A 16,601-nucleotide genomic window follows, 5' to 3' on the forward strand; every position below is an offset into this window, starting at 1 on the left:
AAATATTCTTTTTAGTGTCCTTAGCAAATGTAAGAGAAAAAAATTGCGCAATCAGAAAAAATTTCCTAAGTAATTTATTGTTTTTTGAATTTCTTATGATTTCTTTGTTTTTTCGACTTTATGTTTTTCATTGAAATATCAAATTGAAATATTTCCATGATATTGTTCCGAACAAGAAAATGCATTATTAATTGATTTTAATCAATAAAACCCCAAAATAATCATGCTTTTATGAAATTTGTCTGTAAACACAGTTTGCATTGAAATTGTACACAAATTCACGTTTTTGAGCAATTTTTGGTGTGACATGCACGTGCATATTTATGCGCAACTTCGGAACCGCGCACCCGGGCATCGCAAATTTGATGTCAAAAGATGCGGGAGACTCGAAAGAAAAAAGTCATGAAACGTCGCGGCGATAGCTTCTCGCGATAGCGATACATCGCGCGAAACGTCGAGGGGGGGGGGCCTCGGAGGCCCCCCCCCGGCCTAGTTAGGGTTAAAACAACTGTATTTCTATGAAGAGCATTTACTTTAAGTAATTTATACACATTATAAAGAGTAACAAAAGTTGTTTTAAAAGGACCTTGCTTTCCACATTGACTTAACAGAGAATTTAAACTAAACATGTAAATAATGTCATGATTAATCAATATTGATATTTCACAATATTTTATGAAATAATATACATACCACAGAAATATTCAACCTTGCTTTCATTGTGCATAGTATCTGAAAATATTAACTACTGCTTCTTTCAAATTATGAATAAAATATACTGCTTAAGGGGACCAATGTCTGTCCATGTTGCATACCTTCACTTTTGTGAACATGATGATCCAAGGTCCAGTAGAAAGAAAAGGTGGTCCTAACTTATCTTTTCACATTTCGATTAGATCACATATTTGGCTACATGAAAATAATAAAATTGCATTTAATTAACAAAACTTAGTTTGCAGCATGAATGTCCCACTTATGGGTCCCAAGTATTATGAGATTGCCCGAATGCTTTCAACAAACCTTTGGGGGCGTAGCTGCTAAATATCAAATCTCAAATTGCGCCATAACTTTGGAAACTTGTGAAGTGTACTGACATGGCACATGCGCTCCTGCTACCTCTTTCTGCTCGTACAGAACCTCTGTGAGGGAAAGTCATCGCAACCATGGCAACACATCTCGAGGGCGCACTCTCACCATACCGATATCATTCTCGTCCAACAGGTCAAATGCCATGAGTCAGTCGCCAAGCTCAGAGTAAGTGTGATATAGTTGGGAGCATGATGAGAATTGAAGTACATACTAACATGTCTTTGTGATATTTAAGTATGCATGTCACTAAACTTAGGCCCAAGCCCCATCAGACGTCACACCTTTTAAGTCATTGTGTCAAAGGTTTCGTTGAAAAGAAAAAGTTACTTTTCATTGATAAAAAGTGGACTCAAGCATTCAGTCAACTATTTTTGTGTTGACCAAATCAATTATTGAAGTCCATCCAAATGTAATAGACACTTTTATACTTCTTCTAAGAATATAGAACACCCATAATTCCAAGAAATGTAATCTGCTCAAAATGCTGGGGTTTTTTTTCCCCCTTTGGCCGTAAACATTGAGAACACTAATGCCCAAATCACTTCCTTTTCTGTAACGTGTGCACCACCCCTTTTTCAAAAGGTCATATATTTCTGACAAGCTCTTTACTATAAAGACTAAAATGAAATGTAACAAATGTCTTCATTAAGTGTCTTCATTTTTCTCAGCCAAGTTAGATGACAAGTGTTTATGTGTTAGGTGATGTCACAAGTCACAAGTCACATGATCTTGATTAGATGTAGGGGTGCTTTCAGATCTGTCACATATTTCGATTAATCTGAATGTGATAGTGTCCTCAGCATGCATTAGTACAGTAAATTGTACTTCCTGTCTGAGGCATTCACTTTCTGTCATAGGGGAGTATGTGCAAAGCCTAGATTTTGCTGATAGAATCTTCACCCACAATGCACCACAGTCTGTCCATCTGTCTGATTCCTCATGAATGCCAACACACTTAATATGTGAGAAGCAAAATCTTCTGCATTTTATGTGCACTGTATGCAATCTGCATGTGTACATCGAAGGAGAGAAAAAGATGGAGAGATGGAGAGATGAGTAGATGATTGGAAAGAGAGCTAGGGAAGAGCAAAGAAAGAAGAGAAAGTTAACCCTATTCTAACTGGGCTATTTGAGACCAAGTTTTTACTGGGGGGGGGGGGGTCAATTTGACCCCCCCTTCAGACCTCGGCCGCCGATTGCGCGATCGCCGCAAAATTTTGCCTGAATATAGAGCCGGATGTCAACTACAAGATTACATGGTCATACAATAGAAAAATTTTGATTTCATATTTTTTAATGAATTAATTATGCAAATTAACGCATGAAATCATATTTTCACCTATAACTCCATCAAAAAGACTGAAGGATTATTAAATTTTTGTGTCAGAGTTCCTCAAGACTCATCAAACAATTTTCTAGTAAAAAAATAGCGCAATCAAAATCATTTTCTTTTGTTTTTTATTGTTTTGTTAATTTCTTATGTATTTTGTTGTTTTTTCGATCTTTTGTTTTCTATGTTTTTTTGCCAAAATTTGTTGGAGGCACTTTTTCAAGCTTATCTACATTAGAATTGATTTATTTCAATGGTTAAAAGTTGAAATAATCTAATTTATATCAATTAAACAAAAAAACACAGTTTGCATTGGATTTGCACACGAAATCATGAATTTGAGCGTTTTTCGGGTTGACATGCATATGCAAAACATTGCATAACTTCAGAACGGTGTACTCGGACGTCGCAAATTTGGTCTCAAAATATGCGGGAGACTCGAATGAAAAAAGTCATGAAACGACGCGGCAAAATCTTTGCGCGTTGCGGAATCATAGCACGAAACGTTGGGGGGGGGGGGTCAATTTGACCCCCCCCCCAGTTAGAATAGGGTTAAGAGGAGGATGAGAGGAAGGAGAGAGAGAAAAGTGAGTGTGTCTGTGTGTCTTTTTGTATTCCTGTGTTCTATGATTTCCACCACTTGCACCTCACAAAATAATCCAATCACCACGTTTGCAGGTCTCCGTCACCTGTTTCCCCCGACTCCAGCTCAAAGAAGTTCGGCAAGAAGCTGTTCTCATGGCAACGGTCATCCTCCACCGGTCACTCGCCGCCATCACCAGGGAAGGAGGAGCTACATCTCATTCCAGCCGCGAGCCAAGTGAGGGGTAGAGAGGTGGAGACAAAAAAAAAGAATCCTTAATATTGATTATTATGATCTGATAATCATAGTGATGATAATATTGATAAATGATGATGATGATGACTTTGATGACTAAGGTAATAATGATAATGATGATAGTTATATCAATTGTTATGACAATTATTAACAATAACAGGAGGACATTAAGATGGCCTCATGCAGAAAATCAAAGTGCTTACTGTAAAACCAGAAGTATTTATAGCATGAAATTTTTGTGCATTGGAGCCGACAACCTTTTTGCCAGCATGAAATTTTCATGAATTGCCAGGGGCATTCAGTGCATATAGACAAGAACTTAAATGTGTGTTTTGATTTTGTGAATCTTAGCTCCTCACAAAAGTTGGGGGAATTTCATGCATGCAAAAAAATCTGGGTTTTGCATTATGTCAAGTTCTGTCTTGGTCATTTTTGTGCTGAAAAATAACATTTCATATGAATAAAAAGCATTGTGTCCTCTGAAAAAACACAAGCTACATGTACCCTTTACACTTCATGTAGATGTCTCCAACTCTTGTGCTGGCTTCATTTATAATATCCCCACCAATGTTTACATTTCTGCGTCCAGGACCAAAAATCAGCCAAGCTGATCCCCTCGCTGGACCATGGTTTCCTGTGGCAGATGTACGGGTATCTCAAGAATCGGATTCCCACGCTCAGCGAATTCTGCGTCGTCTGCGACGAGCCCCATATATTCCAAAATGGCGCCATGCTTAAGGTGAGGCCTAATGCAGCTAAGCCTTTCTTCATTCAAGAGAGAGAGAGAGAGAGAGGGAGAGATTGAGGGGAAAACAAATTCTTATGGAAGGCTTTTCAGTTTGATGAAACAGTGTTTGGACTTTTCTCATACCATTGCTTTACACTTTTACTCTAGTTATACGATTTTCCTTAAATTTCAATTATGAGACAAAGATCAGCATTATTGCTTCATATTTCTCTTTCATTTGTATCTTTATTCATTGAAATCTTGTCTTAGAATGATATACCACTAAACACATCATATCATATAAATTTACCTAAGATATGTCTTTCATTTCCCTTCTGTTTATTTGCTTTTTGTTTTGCTTCATGCATCAACAGCCGGCAGTCTGCGAGCGCGAGCTGTGCGTGTTCTCCTTCCAGATGCTCGGCGTCATGCAAGATGCGGCGGAGAACATCGCCACGGGTGCCGAGGTCGTTGACCTGCTGGTCTCCATGGTGGTGGCTGCAGTCAAGTCTCGTCGGCGCCAGCTGATCTTGGACCCGTTCCCCAGTGTTGTTGACCCCAAGAACAGCAAGGAGCTGGCCTTCTCTCCAAAGGTAACGCAGAAGACAACTCTTTGCTGTCGCCTCACATTCTGTTCAGTTTTTTTTTTTCCCTCAAACTTCTCTGCAGAGGGATTTGCTGTCACAGATGATTCAAACTGCACCCATAGAACTAAAAATATGGTTTTGCAAGTCTTATATATACTAAATATAATAATGTTGTTTCCTAATATGTGATTAGTAGTAATCTTAGGTGCATTATATTCGCAAGTAAAACAAGTAAAACATACTCACAGCATAATAATTGCATGTACACAGATCAAAGTTAGATATCGCTTTGTAAATCTTGAAAAACACTGCCATAGTGATTTAATTGCTGAAGAAATAATTTCTTATCAAAAAGCAGACCTAACACACATTGTTTGTCAAGAAAGGGTCTAGAAAGCAACCTTTTGTGTTCATCAAAATTCCCACACGAGACAATTTAGTAATATGTATATACAGTGTATATTGCTTTCAAAACCAGTTTTTGATGGTTGTTAGTAGAATTAGTTTTTCCTTCAACACCTAAGAGAGATTCCACACTGAGGATGTGGCTCAAATGAAAACAGCAAAAGTATTTCATGAAACATCATTTTCAAAGTGTTAAAATGATGATATAACATTAACTCAGATTGAGCCTTTCTTCAAAAGAGAGTTTAAGATTTTATTACTACAGGTTGAACGCTTGTGCCACAGTCAAATGTGCCATTGCCACAGAAATTTATCATGATATTTTTTTTTGTCCCCCCAGAAAAAGAACTTTGAGAGACTGGAGACGACGCTGGACAAATTCAGCTCGATGACGGACATGTTGGCGGCGGGAAGCGTGACCGACATGAAGAGACAGATGGACAAGATGGACATCATGGCCTATCCTCTCCTGCAGTGGTGAGGATCTAGCTTAAAGGGAAAATCTACCCTGAGAATCTATCATACCCCTACCCACACATAAGTATGTATGGAGGTATATAGGAATCATTTGTGTTAATAGAAACAGAAAATTTAGAGAAACAAGAACAGTGAAGGTTTGAGCAATTTCTGATGACAACTGATGCAGTTACAATTTTTCTTGCTTTACTTGTTTTGATGTTTTAACCAATCAAATACTCAATTGGCAATTCTTTGATGTCACATGTTTGAGGTCATTCCCTATTTTCCGTGTGTGATAAAAAAGAAGATTTTCCCTTTTAAGTGAATTTCCAATTGTACATGCACCCTTCATACAATCATTGTAAATATTTTTTCTATGCAACACTTGCATGCGAAAAAAATAAAAAATATATTCCCTCATCGATAATGAAATAAGAGAGATTCAGTGGAACTTTATTTACAGGAAAATGGAAGGTTAGCTCACATGCTACATCATGGGGTTGCCAATTTGTGCTTGATGGATCTCAACTTTAAAAAAAAAAAATCATAATCTTAGTCCTGATCAGAATTTTCTCAAACTTTTATTGTCCTGTTCCTGTCATATTTTTGCTTCTATTCACTCAAACCAGTTTTGAGGATGGAATTCCCCTCAAAAGGAAAAAAAAAAAACAGGTTTATTAGAAATGAAGAGAAATCAGTGGTTGGATAGATGTGACCTACACTTTGATGTAATGTCTGAAAGTCCAGACTAGATGTAACACACTCTTTGGTGCTCCCATCTCACTAGCCAGTAGTAATCCATGTTGCTGTCCACAACGTTTACCATCTCTGATTACTTTACTCTCTTCTTTGTACAGGATCATCTCAAGTAACAGGTCACATATAGTGAAGCTGCCCACCAACAAGGTATCTCATTTCATAAAGGCATCATAATCATCCAATCAAAATATGGCATCCATTTGTTGTTGTTTTTGTTCTGTAAGATGTAGGGCATGTGTGTACCGCTCAGATAAATCTGTTCTTATTTGGTCTTCTGTTCTCTTCATGTATGCACGTACGTGTAAACCACCTTTTTTTAAACATTTCGACATCGAAGACAACATGGCTGGAGCTCCCTGCCAGCGTGCTAGAGTTCTTTTCTAAAACATTTTAATGGATGGGACTGTAATTCTCCTATTATTGAGAGGGTTCCAAGCTTTCCATATTGGTTGGGGGGGGGGGGGGGAATTCAGTTTTGTAGATTTCTTTGTAGGTTCACAGGACATGCAATCAAAAGGCTGGTAGTACACTTGTACATATCGTCGGTTGAGAATGATAAGGGCGTTAAGTTGCCTCTAAACCCATAGGCCCGAATTCACGAAGGTGGTACAAACAAAACCATGGTTTAAACCATGGACAAAAACCATGGAGCGCCAAGTGTCGCACGGATTATTTCGTTACGAAATTGGTCATTTCGTCGATAAAATGACAGGTTTCGTTAACGAAATTATCATTCCGTGGACGAAATGTTCATTTAGTTACAAAATGTTGTCATTTTGTTACAAAATAATAATTTCATCGACGAAATGACTGATTTCGTGACGAAATATTCCATGCGACACTTGGCGCTCCATAGTTTTTGTCCGTGGTTTAAACCATGGTTTCATTTGTACCACCTTCGTGAATTCGGGCCATAGTGTTCAGGACAACTTAACGCCCTTCTCATTCTCAACAGACGATATATTGCTTATATTCCAGTTGATAGATCTCTGGAGTACCATTGGTAAATGTCATTTTATGTCTCACATTGTCACATGTGGAATGTACACTACCATTTTATGACTTGGCCTTCTTTCGGTTTTTGTCTGTCCCCAGCAAATAAGATTCATGCACACTCCACACCAGTTCCTGCTGCTGAGCAGCACCCCAGCCAAGGAGACTGCATTCAGGAAGGCCAAACAGGATCATGGAAGTATATTTGCCTTCCAGTAAGTGAGACTGAGACTTGAATTAAGGCTAAGGCCTGCAAGTCTGGGGTCTGACAATGTGATTTGTAGTAATGCTAAGGCCTAAAAATCGGACTTGTAGTAAGACTATGGTTTTCCACTGAGACTTGTAGTTGGGTGTATCCAATATTCAAGACGTTTGTGCATTATGCTTGCTTTAATAGCAAACCGAGACTTTACATTATTGGTTGATGTTATTCATCAATAAAGTGTTCAAATATTAGTCCAAAGTGAAATGGTAAATCAAGGAATCTCCAAAAAGTCATGCTATGTTTATGTTTGTTATTGTATCCATAGGTATTGAAAGAACACACATGATACACAGTCTCATTTCAAATGGACAATTACTCTCTTTTTGGCTTCATTTTTCAAAAATATTGGATAGACATGTAGGCCTATCTGTCACCTGTAGATCGCTTATTCTCTTCATCTTTCAGAAAAGAAAGAATTTTTTAAATGAATAGATAATTGGTGATGATGTTCAACAGATTTGACAGCCATTTTGACCACTCACTGGGGTCAGATTCAATACAGTACTATACAATACAATATAGATAATAGTGCTCTTACAATGAGTAAACATGAATCACAGCGCTTCATAGATATCTGTCCATTGTATATGATTCTACCATCAAATAGGTATTCTCATTGCCAATGGGTATAGTTTTGTATAACCTCCCTTCACCAAAGTACATTGTACATTTGTACAATCATAAAGTTATTTGTTTGTTTGTTGTTGATTATTTTCTTGTTTCTTTTGTGATGTATACCACTAACCTTTCCTTGTCTTTGAATCTGTGCTGTGTTTAGCGGCTCCAACATTGAGAATTGGCATTCCATCCTCCGACACGGCCTCATCAACGCCTCGGGAACCAAGCATCAAGTGAGTGTTGATATTTGACACACAAGTCATAAAATTTGTGCAAAATCACACACAAAACAAACAATGTTTGGCCATGCCCCAAGTGACCCAAGTGATTATAGGACTGAATGGTATTGTGCCATACGTTTTAATGGAAAAATTATAAAATGATCAATTCTTGCTAAAAAGTCAACCAAGAAAAAAAATAGAGCAGTCCCTTCTTTAACTTACCAAACATAATACACCATAAACTATCTGCATTCTTCAGACTATCTTCCCCATTTATCTGGATGCACCAAATGCTGTGTATGCCGAGTATTTTTGTAAGGTTTTTATTTTCACAAATTTTGCAAGTTGGGTGCTATTCGCAAATTTAAAACACACAAAATTATCAACTCTGATCCCAACATGAATGTGATGTGCATGCATACTTTTCTCCGTTCAGTACTGTACCCCACAATCGAGAATATAACCACTTACGATATAGAGTCTCGATTCATGAAAAATTAGACTTGCTAAATATATGATGTTTACATTATATCTATCCACAAATATGTAAATGTATATTTGCAAAGAGAAAGGTCATTATAGCTATTGAAGGCTTTGAAGACTTTTAATGAAAGAAAGATATAATTAAGGAAAGAATTCCCTAGTAATTATCTTACCCATTTTGGGTAAAATATGGTGACTAGTTATTGAATACCACTTGGTGGTTCCCACTCTCAATATCAATGCATACTTGGTGTTCAGAGATTGAGTTTGTTTGAAACTGTTTCATCCTTCTTTTCTTCTTTTTTTTTCACAGATGCATGGAGCAGCGTATGGAAGGGGTATTTACCTCAGTCCACACTCCAGCGTGTCGTTTGGCTACTCAGGCATGGGGCATGGTGTCCATCAGCAAGTGAAGAAACTACCTCCCACAGTGAGTCCTAAACCCCTCCCTTCCCCCTTCTTTCCCCCTCTCCACATCTCCCTTCCCCTCCACTTATCTCCCCATTCCCTCCCCTCTCACAGTGAGTCATGTGACATCAACTCTTAAAAGAGAAGCCCAATTTTCAATCTCTCCTTTCTTTTATTAAAGTAAAGTATGAATCTGAATATGTTATTGCTGCTTTGGTTGTTAAAGCATGATAAGACTAGGCAACATTTTCAAAAGTGTGCGTTTGTTATATGATTTGTAGAAACCTGTACTATATTTGTTGTTGTTGTTGTTGTTTGGTAAGCTAGTCATTGAATACGAAATAAAAAAAAAAAAGTTGCACACTCCTCTCCTTCCATTTTCTTCCCCTCCCCTTCCACAGTAAGTCATGTAAACATTGGCTCTTTCCCTCCCCCACTCCTTCTTCCCTTTCCAACCCCCGTACCCCTTCCCCCTTCTCCTCTCTAACTTGCATTTGAGTTAATGTGATGTTTGGTCCCATGTTCTACTCTGAGTTACATCATCAAATTTGCTTTTTTGTTGTTGTTGTTGTTGTTGTTGCTATGTTATGTTTAGTTATGTTTGTTTGATAGCATATGAAGCGATACTATTTTGCTTCTAGGTCCAGAATATTTTCCCCTTATTGTTCCCACCACTCTGCACTACTATTTTGCTTCTTGGTCCAGAATATTTTTCCCCCTATTGTTCCCACCACTCCATAAATGCATGGAGCTATTAGCGAATTTGAGAGATGAAATGAATTTGTCAGATACATGTAAAATCATACTGTCCCTTGAGTGAGGTTACACAGCGAAAGCTCTGTTTTTTCCTTTGGATATTTATAGAAAGTCTCAAAAGGTGCCACTCCAGAAACAATGTAATGTTTGTTTCACCGTCAAAAAACAACAACAGAAGAAATCATTTTTGTTTCCTTTATTTTATGTTTTGTATCTTTTGTACATCACAGTGCTTCTTTCTATTTATGTGAAAGAGAGTGTTGAATACTGCAGAATTCAGTATCAAAACGTAGGCTTGAATTCAATCTATTCTTCATGTACCTCATATTTGTGTGATTTATTTCTCCTTCAGGAACCAAAGAAGACCTCTTGTCGGTTTTTACAGAGCAAGAATCTACGCTGCATAGCGCTATGTGAAGGTAAGATGACTGCACTGGTGGCTACTTGATCTTGACCCACAAAAGATTGCGAAGCCCTGTCTTTGAAGCTCAACCCAATCCAGCTCAGAGAAAGAAAGAGAAAGAGAGAAAAAAACAACAACAACAGCAAAAACAAACAAACTCTGCATCCACACATCGTCATTCCAAGATGGCAATAGGCTTTAACAATATTGGGGGAAAAAAAGATGTTAAAGAATAAATAGCAGTATACTACTGCCCCTCCCCAGGTTTGACATTAAGATCTAACATGATTTTTCTTTTTTTCTGTTTCTTTGTTGCCTTATAATAATGATAGAAACATTAGCTGGTCACTTTTTATGACCTAATATGTAACTAGCATAGTGTAACCATGAATAGATGTTTTGAATTGGTGAACAAATCAAATTGTTATATTCTTTTGCAAAAGCAGGAGACTGGAAACACTTTTGTTGAGGCCCCATACAATTGTACTTGTTCATATTTGGGGGCTACCACTTTCTGAAATAATAGTTGAAGCACTGTCAGGATTCCAGTGTTTTGAATTTGATAATGTAGTTTTGAAAGATGAGTAAGAGCAGCTGTGTTTTATATTTAATGGGAAAACATCAACAGCCAAAGAGTTTGCTGTAGAATTGTAGCTACTCTCATTTGTGAGAATTTAGTCCTGTAGAACAATCTGCTGATAATTGGTATGTTTTTTCCTTTCTCGCAGTCATCAACTCCAAGGAACTCAACAGGCACGGCCATGTGTGGGTGTGCTGCAATCCGGACCATGTATGCACCAGGTTCTTCTTTGTGTGAGTATTCTCTCGACGAGATGACTCTCCTTATTCTCCTCCTCCTCCCCCCCCCCTTTCCCTCTGCCCCTCCCCCTTTTTTTCCCCTTCCTCCCAACCTCTTTCTTCCAGCTGGTTTTCTCTTCAACACCTTCTTGCCCCCTGCCTCGTCCCCCCCCCCATGCCTCTCCACACCATTCCTTTGTCTTTTTGCCTTCTGCCCCTCACCCCTCCTAATGTCCTTTCCATACTATTCCCTCCTCTCTTGCCCCTTTCTTCCATTTTCTCTTTCTCTTCGTCCCATCTCCTCTTCCCTCCTCCCTTCCCCCTTCCCCTTTCTTCCACCTGCTCTTTCTCCCCACCACTTTACTACCCCCTACCTCTCACCCTTCCTAGAGCACTCCCCATACCATTTCCTCTTCCTCATGCTCCTTTCCTCACCACTTTCCTGCTCCCTACCTCTCACACCCCTCGTAATACATTGTACCTCTCCATACCATTCCCTCCTGTCCTTCTCTTTTCTACCATTCTCTCTTTCTCCCCTTCCCTTTTCTCTTCTCTCTTCCCTCCCCCTGTCTTTCACTTGCAAAAATAAGGTTTCAGAGTCGTGTTGAACGTCATACATGTATCCTGGGTTATCAACTAGCATGTTTTTACTGTATTTCTGTAGGGATTTTTTCCCGTAACAGGGTCCTTGACTGGAAAATATGATTTCTGAAAATCATTAAGGATGCTCAGTATCTGTCCAAGTTTCTATTTTCAGAACCAAAATAACATTTTACCTTCAAAATATATTTATTATTGTGCATCTGTATGTTTCTTGATATTTGAATGTTGGCAGCATTGTATATGCTTTCCCTCGATTTTAGATGATATATTGGTCACTACATATAAAGGTATATTTTTGAAGTTATGGTCAAAAGAAGCAAAAATTTTCTTATTATTCTCTTTATTTTTCTTGACCTTTAATCGCAAATATCTCCATTTGGCAAATATGGACTTATCGGTTTTTGCAAACAAACTCTTCATATATATATTTATATATATTGTACATGTGTGTATGTGTCTGTTTCATTTGATTATCATGATCATATGTGACCTCTTATTCTTGCCCTTGTACTCCATAGATATGAGGATGGCAAGGTCGGTGACCAGGGTGTCGACACCACCTTGGACAAGTACACCAAGGAGATTCTTGCGGCAATGGCGGACTGGCGAAATCTATGACGACATCTGATCTGTCCGGTCGTGTATATTTTCACCGATCTAGTCGTCTCGCAATTTCGTGAAACTCTTTGTGGTCCGTTTGATCTGCTGCTGTGCGTTCTGCTGTTATTGTCAAAAGTTTTAGAAGTGCTTGGATGTCTGCTGTCGTGAAATTCAGGAGTATTGTTGGAGACGGTTGCTACGCAGGAGAGCAAAGGTTACGGAGGAGGAGAGCGCAAGCTAGCGATACCTGCCAAAAACAAAAGAGCTGTAGATGCCCGCTACAGTTAAATGGGGAAGTCACCCCACCCAAAAGTGGAGCTTGTTCACTAGGGCCTTTGTTCTCTCAGTCCATGTGCTCCCGCAAACATAGCAGTATAGCAGGACTGCACACTAACCCATTTTTTTTTCTAGTGGTCTGGCCTGTCTGTTGGACTAGCAGGTACCCAGTTTTTCCATCTTTTACTGGTCCATTCCTGAAAAAGTTACTTGTGCCGTGCAACAGTGATTTTTACTGGTCAGGGACTGGCAGACCAGTGCCAGTGTGCAGCGTTGAGTATAGAGCTGCACCTCCATAGTTGTTCCATGCAGCCATTATTAGTGATGGGGGGGAGGAGAGAGAAAGATGAGAAGGAGACTGAGATAAACAAAGGTAAGAGGGAGGGAGAGGAAGGGGGAAAAAACCATAGAACTCCAGACATTGATAAAAATTCAACCTTGATGCTCTCCTTTAGCCTGTATGTAAAGCTCTGAATCAGTTAGGGATTGGGGAAAAAGGGAGGAAGAAGAAAGAGGGAGAGAAGAGAGAGAGGAAAGCCATAAAACTTCTGACACAGAAATAAAACTCAGTCCTCGATTTCCTCTTTGTGACTTTCACAGATGGGTCTGAATCCGTTCATTTTGACATTTCTTTTTTTTTTCTTAGCAGCCAAACTACTTTATTGTGTCACCTCATGAGTGTCATGAAACAGGTAAAGGAATTGTGACCTCAGCAGCATGGAAGACCAGCAGTTAGAGGTAGAATATCAATAGTCTGGGCCAAGAATGTAAAAAAAAAATGCTTTTGCAGAGGACGAGGAATTTTTTTGTTGTTGTTGTTTTTTGTTTTTTGTTGTTGTTGAGGGATTGTGCTGCTCTTTCCCGACAGTAAACTCCACAGACATGAGGTTGTAGACATATATATAAGTTACTTGTGTGAACAAATTATGCATGTGTGTGAAACAGAAAGTGATGTTCCCCTAGAAGCAGTGACCCTTGACATGCATCAGTTACCTTTGACCCCCTGCGATGTGATGCAATTGCTTAAACTCATACATGCGATGCCTACCTACGATGGTGCTTTTTGGGGGATGTGGTCTCTACGATATTGAGATCTGTGATATGAGATTGAGAATATCTGACAGTTACGGTTAACGTTTGTGCAGTTACCCGACGAGATGAACATGTGAGAATGTGTGTTTATGCCACCAAAATGATCGAGTAGCAGCACTACAGAAATATCATACCGTACAAAAACATTGCAGCAATAATGTTGTAGCTGCAATGGTACAAACTGTTTTTGGTGAATTTCATCTTTGTAAGTTGTGAAGAGGGACTGCAGAATTTGTATCGCATATATGCCTTCTGTGTTGGCAATTTTGGAACCTCCAAAGAAAGACAAGTGATGAATATGCCAAGAATTTGGATAGAAAATCTGGATGCTGAATGGGTGTATGCTCTTTCAACTGAGACTTAGGAAGAAATTAAGTGGAATACTGCAGTTTTGGCTTATTCTCAACTTCTTCATCTACTACCTGATTCAATTTGGATGCATCTGAAAACAGAAATCAAGCCGTGTATGCACAGAAATAGATTTTTGTATAAAAGACAGAACAAGAGCCGATGAAAGATCATGTTTTAAGTTTTTTTTTTACGTGAATGGTTTCAAAGCTTTTTTATTTTATAAGTAGTGTGTTACTTGAAAATACTTGGAAGTTTAGCGAAGCAAGGTACCCCGAAACAATTGTGTAGCTCCTGTAAAACAAATCTGCAATGTTGACCACATTATTTCTGCCTGTATGTTACATCGACAAACAAAGGAATGTGGCGGTGCATATACATGTAAGCTGAAGTTTTCAGTCCAGAGCTTCTACCTTAATCCTGTGCAGATTTGTCTCAAAACTCTTGAAAATGGATAAAACAAAAACTGAAGTGAGTAGAATTGACTAAAAAAAAAAAAAAAAAAGGAAGAAAAACAAAACAAAACCTGATAGGTATGAAACCCATCCAACTCTAAGTCGTGTTGTGTATTCTCATCACACATTCTCATCACACATCACATTCATCACACATGTTTGTATGCATGAAATAGAGACATTTTTTTTTTTTTTTTTTTTAGTAAAGGTAGTTGCCATTGTCAAAGACGGGATCCAACAGCGAGAAAGCAAAGGAGGTAGAAGTCTGAAATAACAATCCTCTATAGAGATAGAGATTTAATGCCTTTAGCAAGATGAAAATTGTATGATACTCCCTACTGACCTTTCCCAGTCATATCTGTTGAAAGAAGGCTTTGCTCTCTTCCGATGTACCGTGCATAATTTTATTTTCATGTAGTCAGTGCCTTTAAGCAGTAATCTTGCCAGTGCTGTGTGTAAACCTTGGAATGAAGTAATTGAAATTGTCGAAAAGGAGAAGAGAATCCATGCAATAAATGTAGAAAACTTGCCAGCGTTAAGTCCGATCATGTGATTAATCATAACTCCAAACCACGTCTGTAAGACATAATTAGGTCTGATTATGCACTTCATTTTATATAATTCATGTATCTAGCTTCTGTTTGTTTGAGGCATTTTTCTTTTAAAGTTAAAGTTTAGGTATAAAACCATGCTTTGTAATCATATGAAATAAATTATTGTGAAAATAATTATATTATATTATTAAGAATATTGAGTTACAGTCCATGATTCAAGATTATGTTCCTCATGCTGTAGAAGACTCAAGGCTTTTTGATACATGATAGTTCTACCTTTGTAATTCTAGCATATTTGAATAACTTGCCAAGACCGATAATCAAGAATGACTTCCAGTAGAGTACACACTGAATTACCCAATTGTGTCTGCTGAAATTAAATTAAAGATTATTCATCAATGTGTGGCTTTAGCTGAGTGTGGGTTATAAACATATTTTGCCATTAAATGCTTTCCTTATAGCCAGGTCTAATCATGGTTTTAAATTTTTATGTGTTTTTAATGCTCTCATGGCATACCATAGTTTCAGCTGCCATGATAGTAGATGAGTACAGTTGCATTATGGGTTGCTGTTTGTGTGAGATGACATCTCTGTAGGCTGCAATAACCTAATTAATCTACGTTAGAGTCCACTGCAAATCATGGCTGTAGTTCTCTGATTGAGTCGACCTTCTGGAATTGAACTGTTCTCAAAGTGGATGTGGAAAAGAACTCTTCAGTCCATTGCCTGTTGCTCTTGATTTCAAACGCAAGAAAGGAGCAAGACAGGACAAACCATCTGTTGACTGACGTTAACATTTGGCAACAGAGAGAGCTTTCCACGAGCCCAAATATAAGATTGTCAGAGGTTAAAAAAGACTATTTAAATTTCATTCATCTTAAATTTTTTTTCCAGTATTAGTATCATGCATTCTTTTTTTTTCTTTTTTTTTTTTTTGCTGTTTTAGAAGTTGATCATGATATTGATATTCGATGATCGATGAGACTTGAATATGCTGTGAAGATGTAGTGCTGGTAACTAGATGGAGTTTGCGTACGTCAAGAGGTTACATGCAGTGGAGAGTGATGCTGTACAAAGCTTTATTTTTTTCTGCTACAGAAGGTGTAAACAATCATTCTGTGTCTAGAAGTATGCAATTATAAATGTCATTTTGTAACAAGTTATTGTATTTTCCAGAAAATGAGAGGTTTGTGTGTCTTTAAGTAAAAAGAGGTTAATTTATTTTACATATTACATTCCGTCATTTAAGGACTGCATGTAACTGGGGGATTTTTTGTGTGTGTTTTTGTAATCTTGCACCATTACAAGTAGTGAATAGGCATGAAGGAATCGCAGGACGGTGTGGTGAGTGACAGAATAGTGCAATATTTGTCAGTTGAACAGATGAATATCTGTTAAATGGTCAAAGTTGAGAAGATGGAGGGATGGTGGACTAGTTGGTTTTTTTTTTTCAGTTTGTGTTTGTTTATTTATAGCTAACTTTGCAGGAGATGCCTTTTGTGCTGAGAATGTTCCAGATTTGTGGAACAATTTA

The 16,601-nt window shown here is 38.1% G+C and overlaps 1 protein-coding gene across 1 annotated transcript in view; it reads left to right on the forward strand.

Moving 5' to 3' along the window:
• Positions 1–12,640, forward strand: part of LOC140231278 (protein mono-ADP-ribosyltransferase PARP6-like) — an 88,427-nt gene extending 75,787 nt beyond the window's left edge. Inside the window, exons 11-22 of the mRNA XM_072311424.1 lie at positions 1,135–1,254; positions 3,098–3,239; positions 3,847–3,996; positions 4,359–4,577; positions 5,317–5,453; positions 6,293–6,341; positions 7,290–7,402; positions 8,231–8,303; positions 9,088–9,204; positions 10,291–10,357; positions 11,070–11,154; positions 12,261–12,640. Coding sequence (XP_072167525.1) covers positions 1,135–1,254; positions 3,098–3,239; positions 3,847–3,996; positions 4,359–4,577; positions 5,317–5,453; positions 6,293–6,341; positions 7,290–7,402; positions 8,231–8,303; positions 9,088–9,204; positions 10,291–10,357; positions 11,070–11,154; positions 12,261–12,360 — 1,372 coding nt within the window. The 3' untranslated portion in view covers positions 12,361–12,640. The remainder of the gene's footprint in view (positions 1–1,134; positions 1,255–3,097; positions 3,240–3,846; positions 3,997–4,358; positions 4,578–5,316; positions 5,454–6,292; positions 6,342–7,289; positions 7,403–8,230; positions 8,304–9,087; positions 9,205–10,290; positions 10,358–11,069; positions 11,155–12,260) is intronic.
• Positions 12,641–16,601: the final 3,961 nt, after the last annotated feature.

Source organism: Diadema setosum, chromosome 7 (assembly GCF_964275005.1).
Source record: "Diadema setosum chromosome 7, eeDiaSeto1, whole genome shotgun sequence".
Classification (NCBI taxonomy): Eukaryota; Metazoa; Echinodermata; class Echinoidea; order Diadematoida; family Diadematidae; genus Diadema; species Diadema setosum.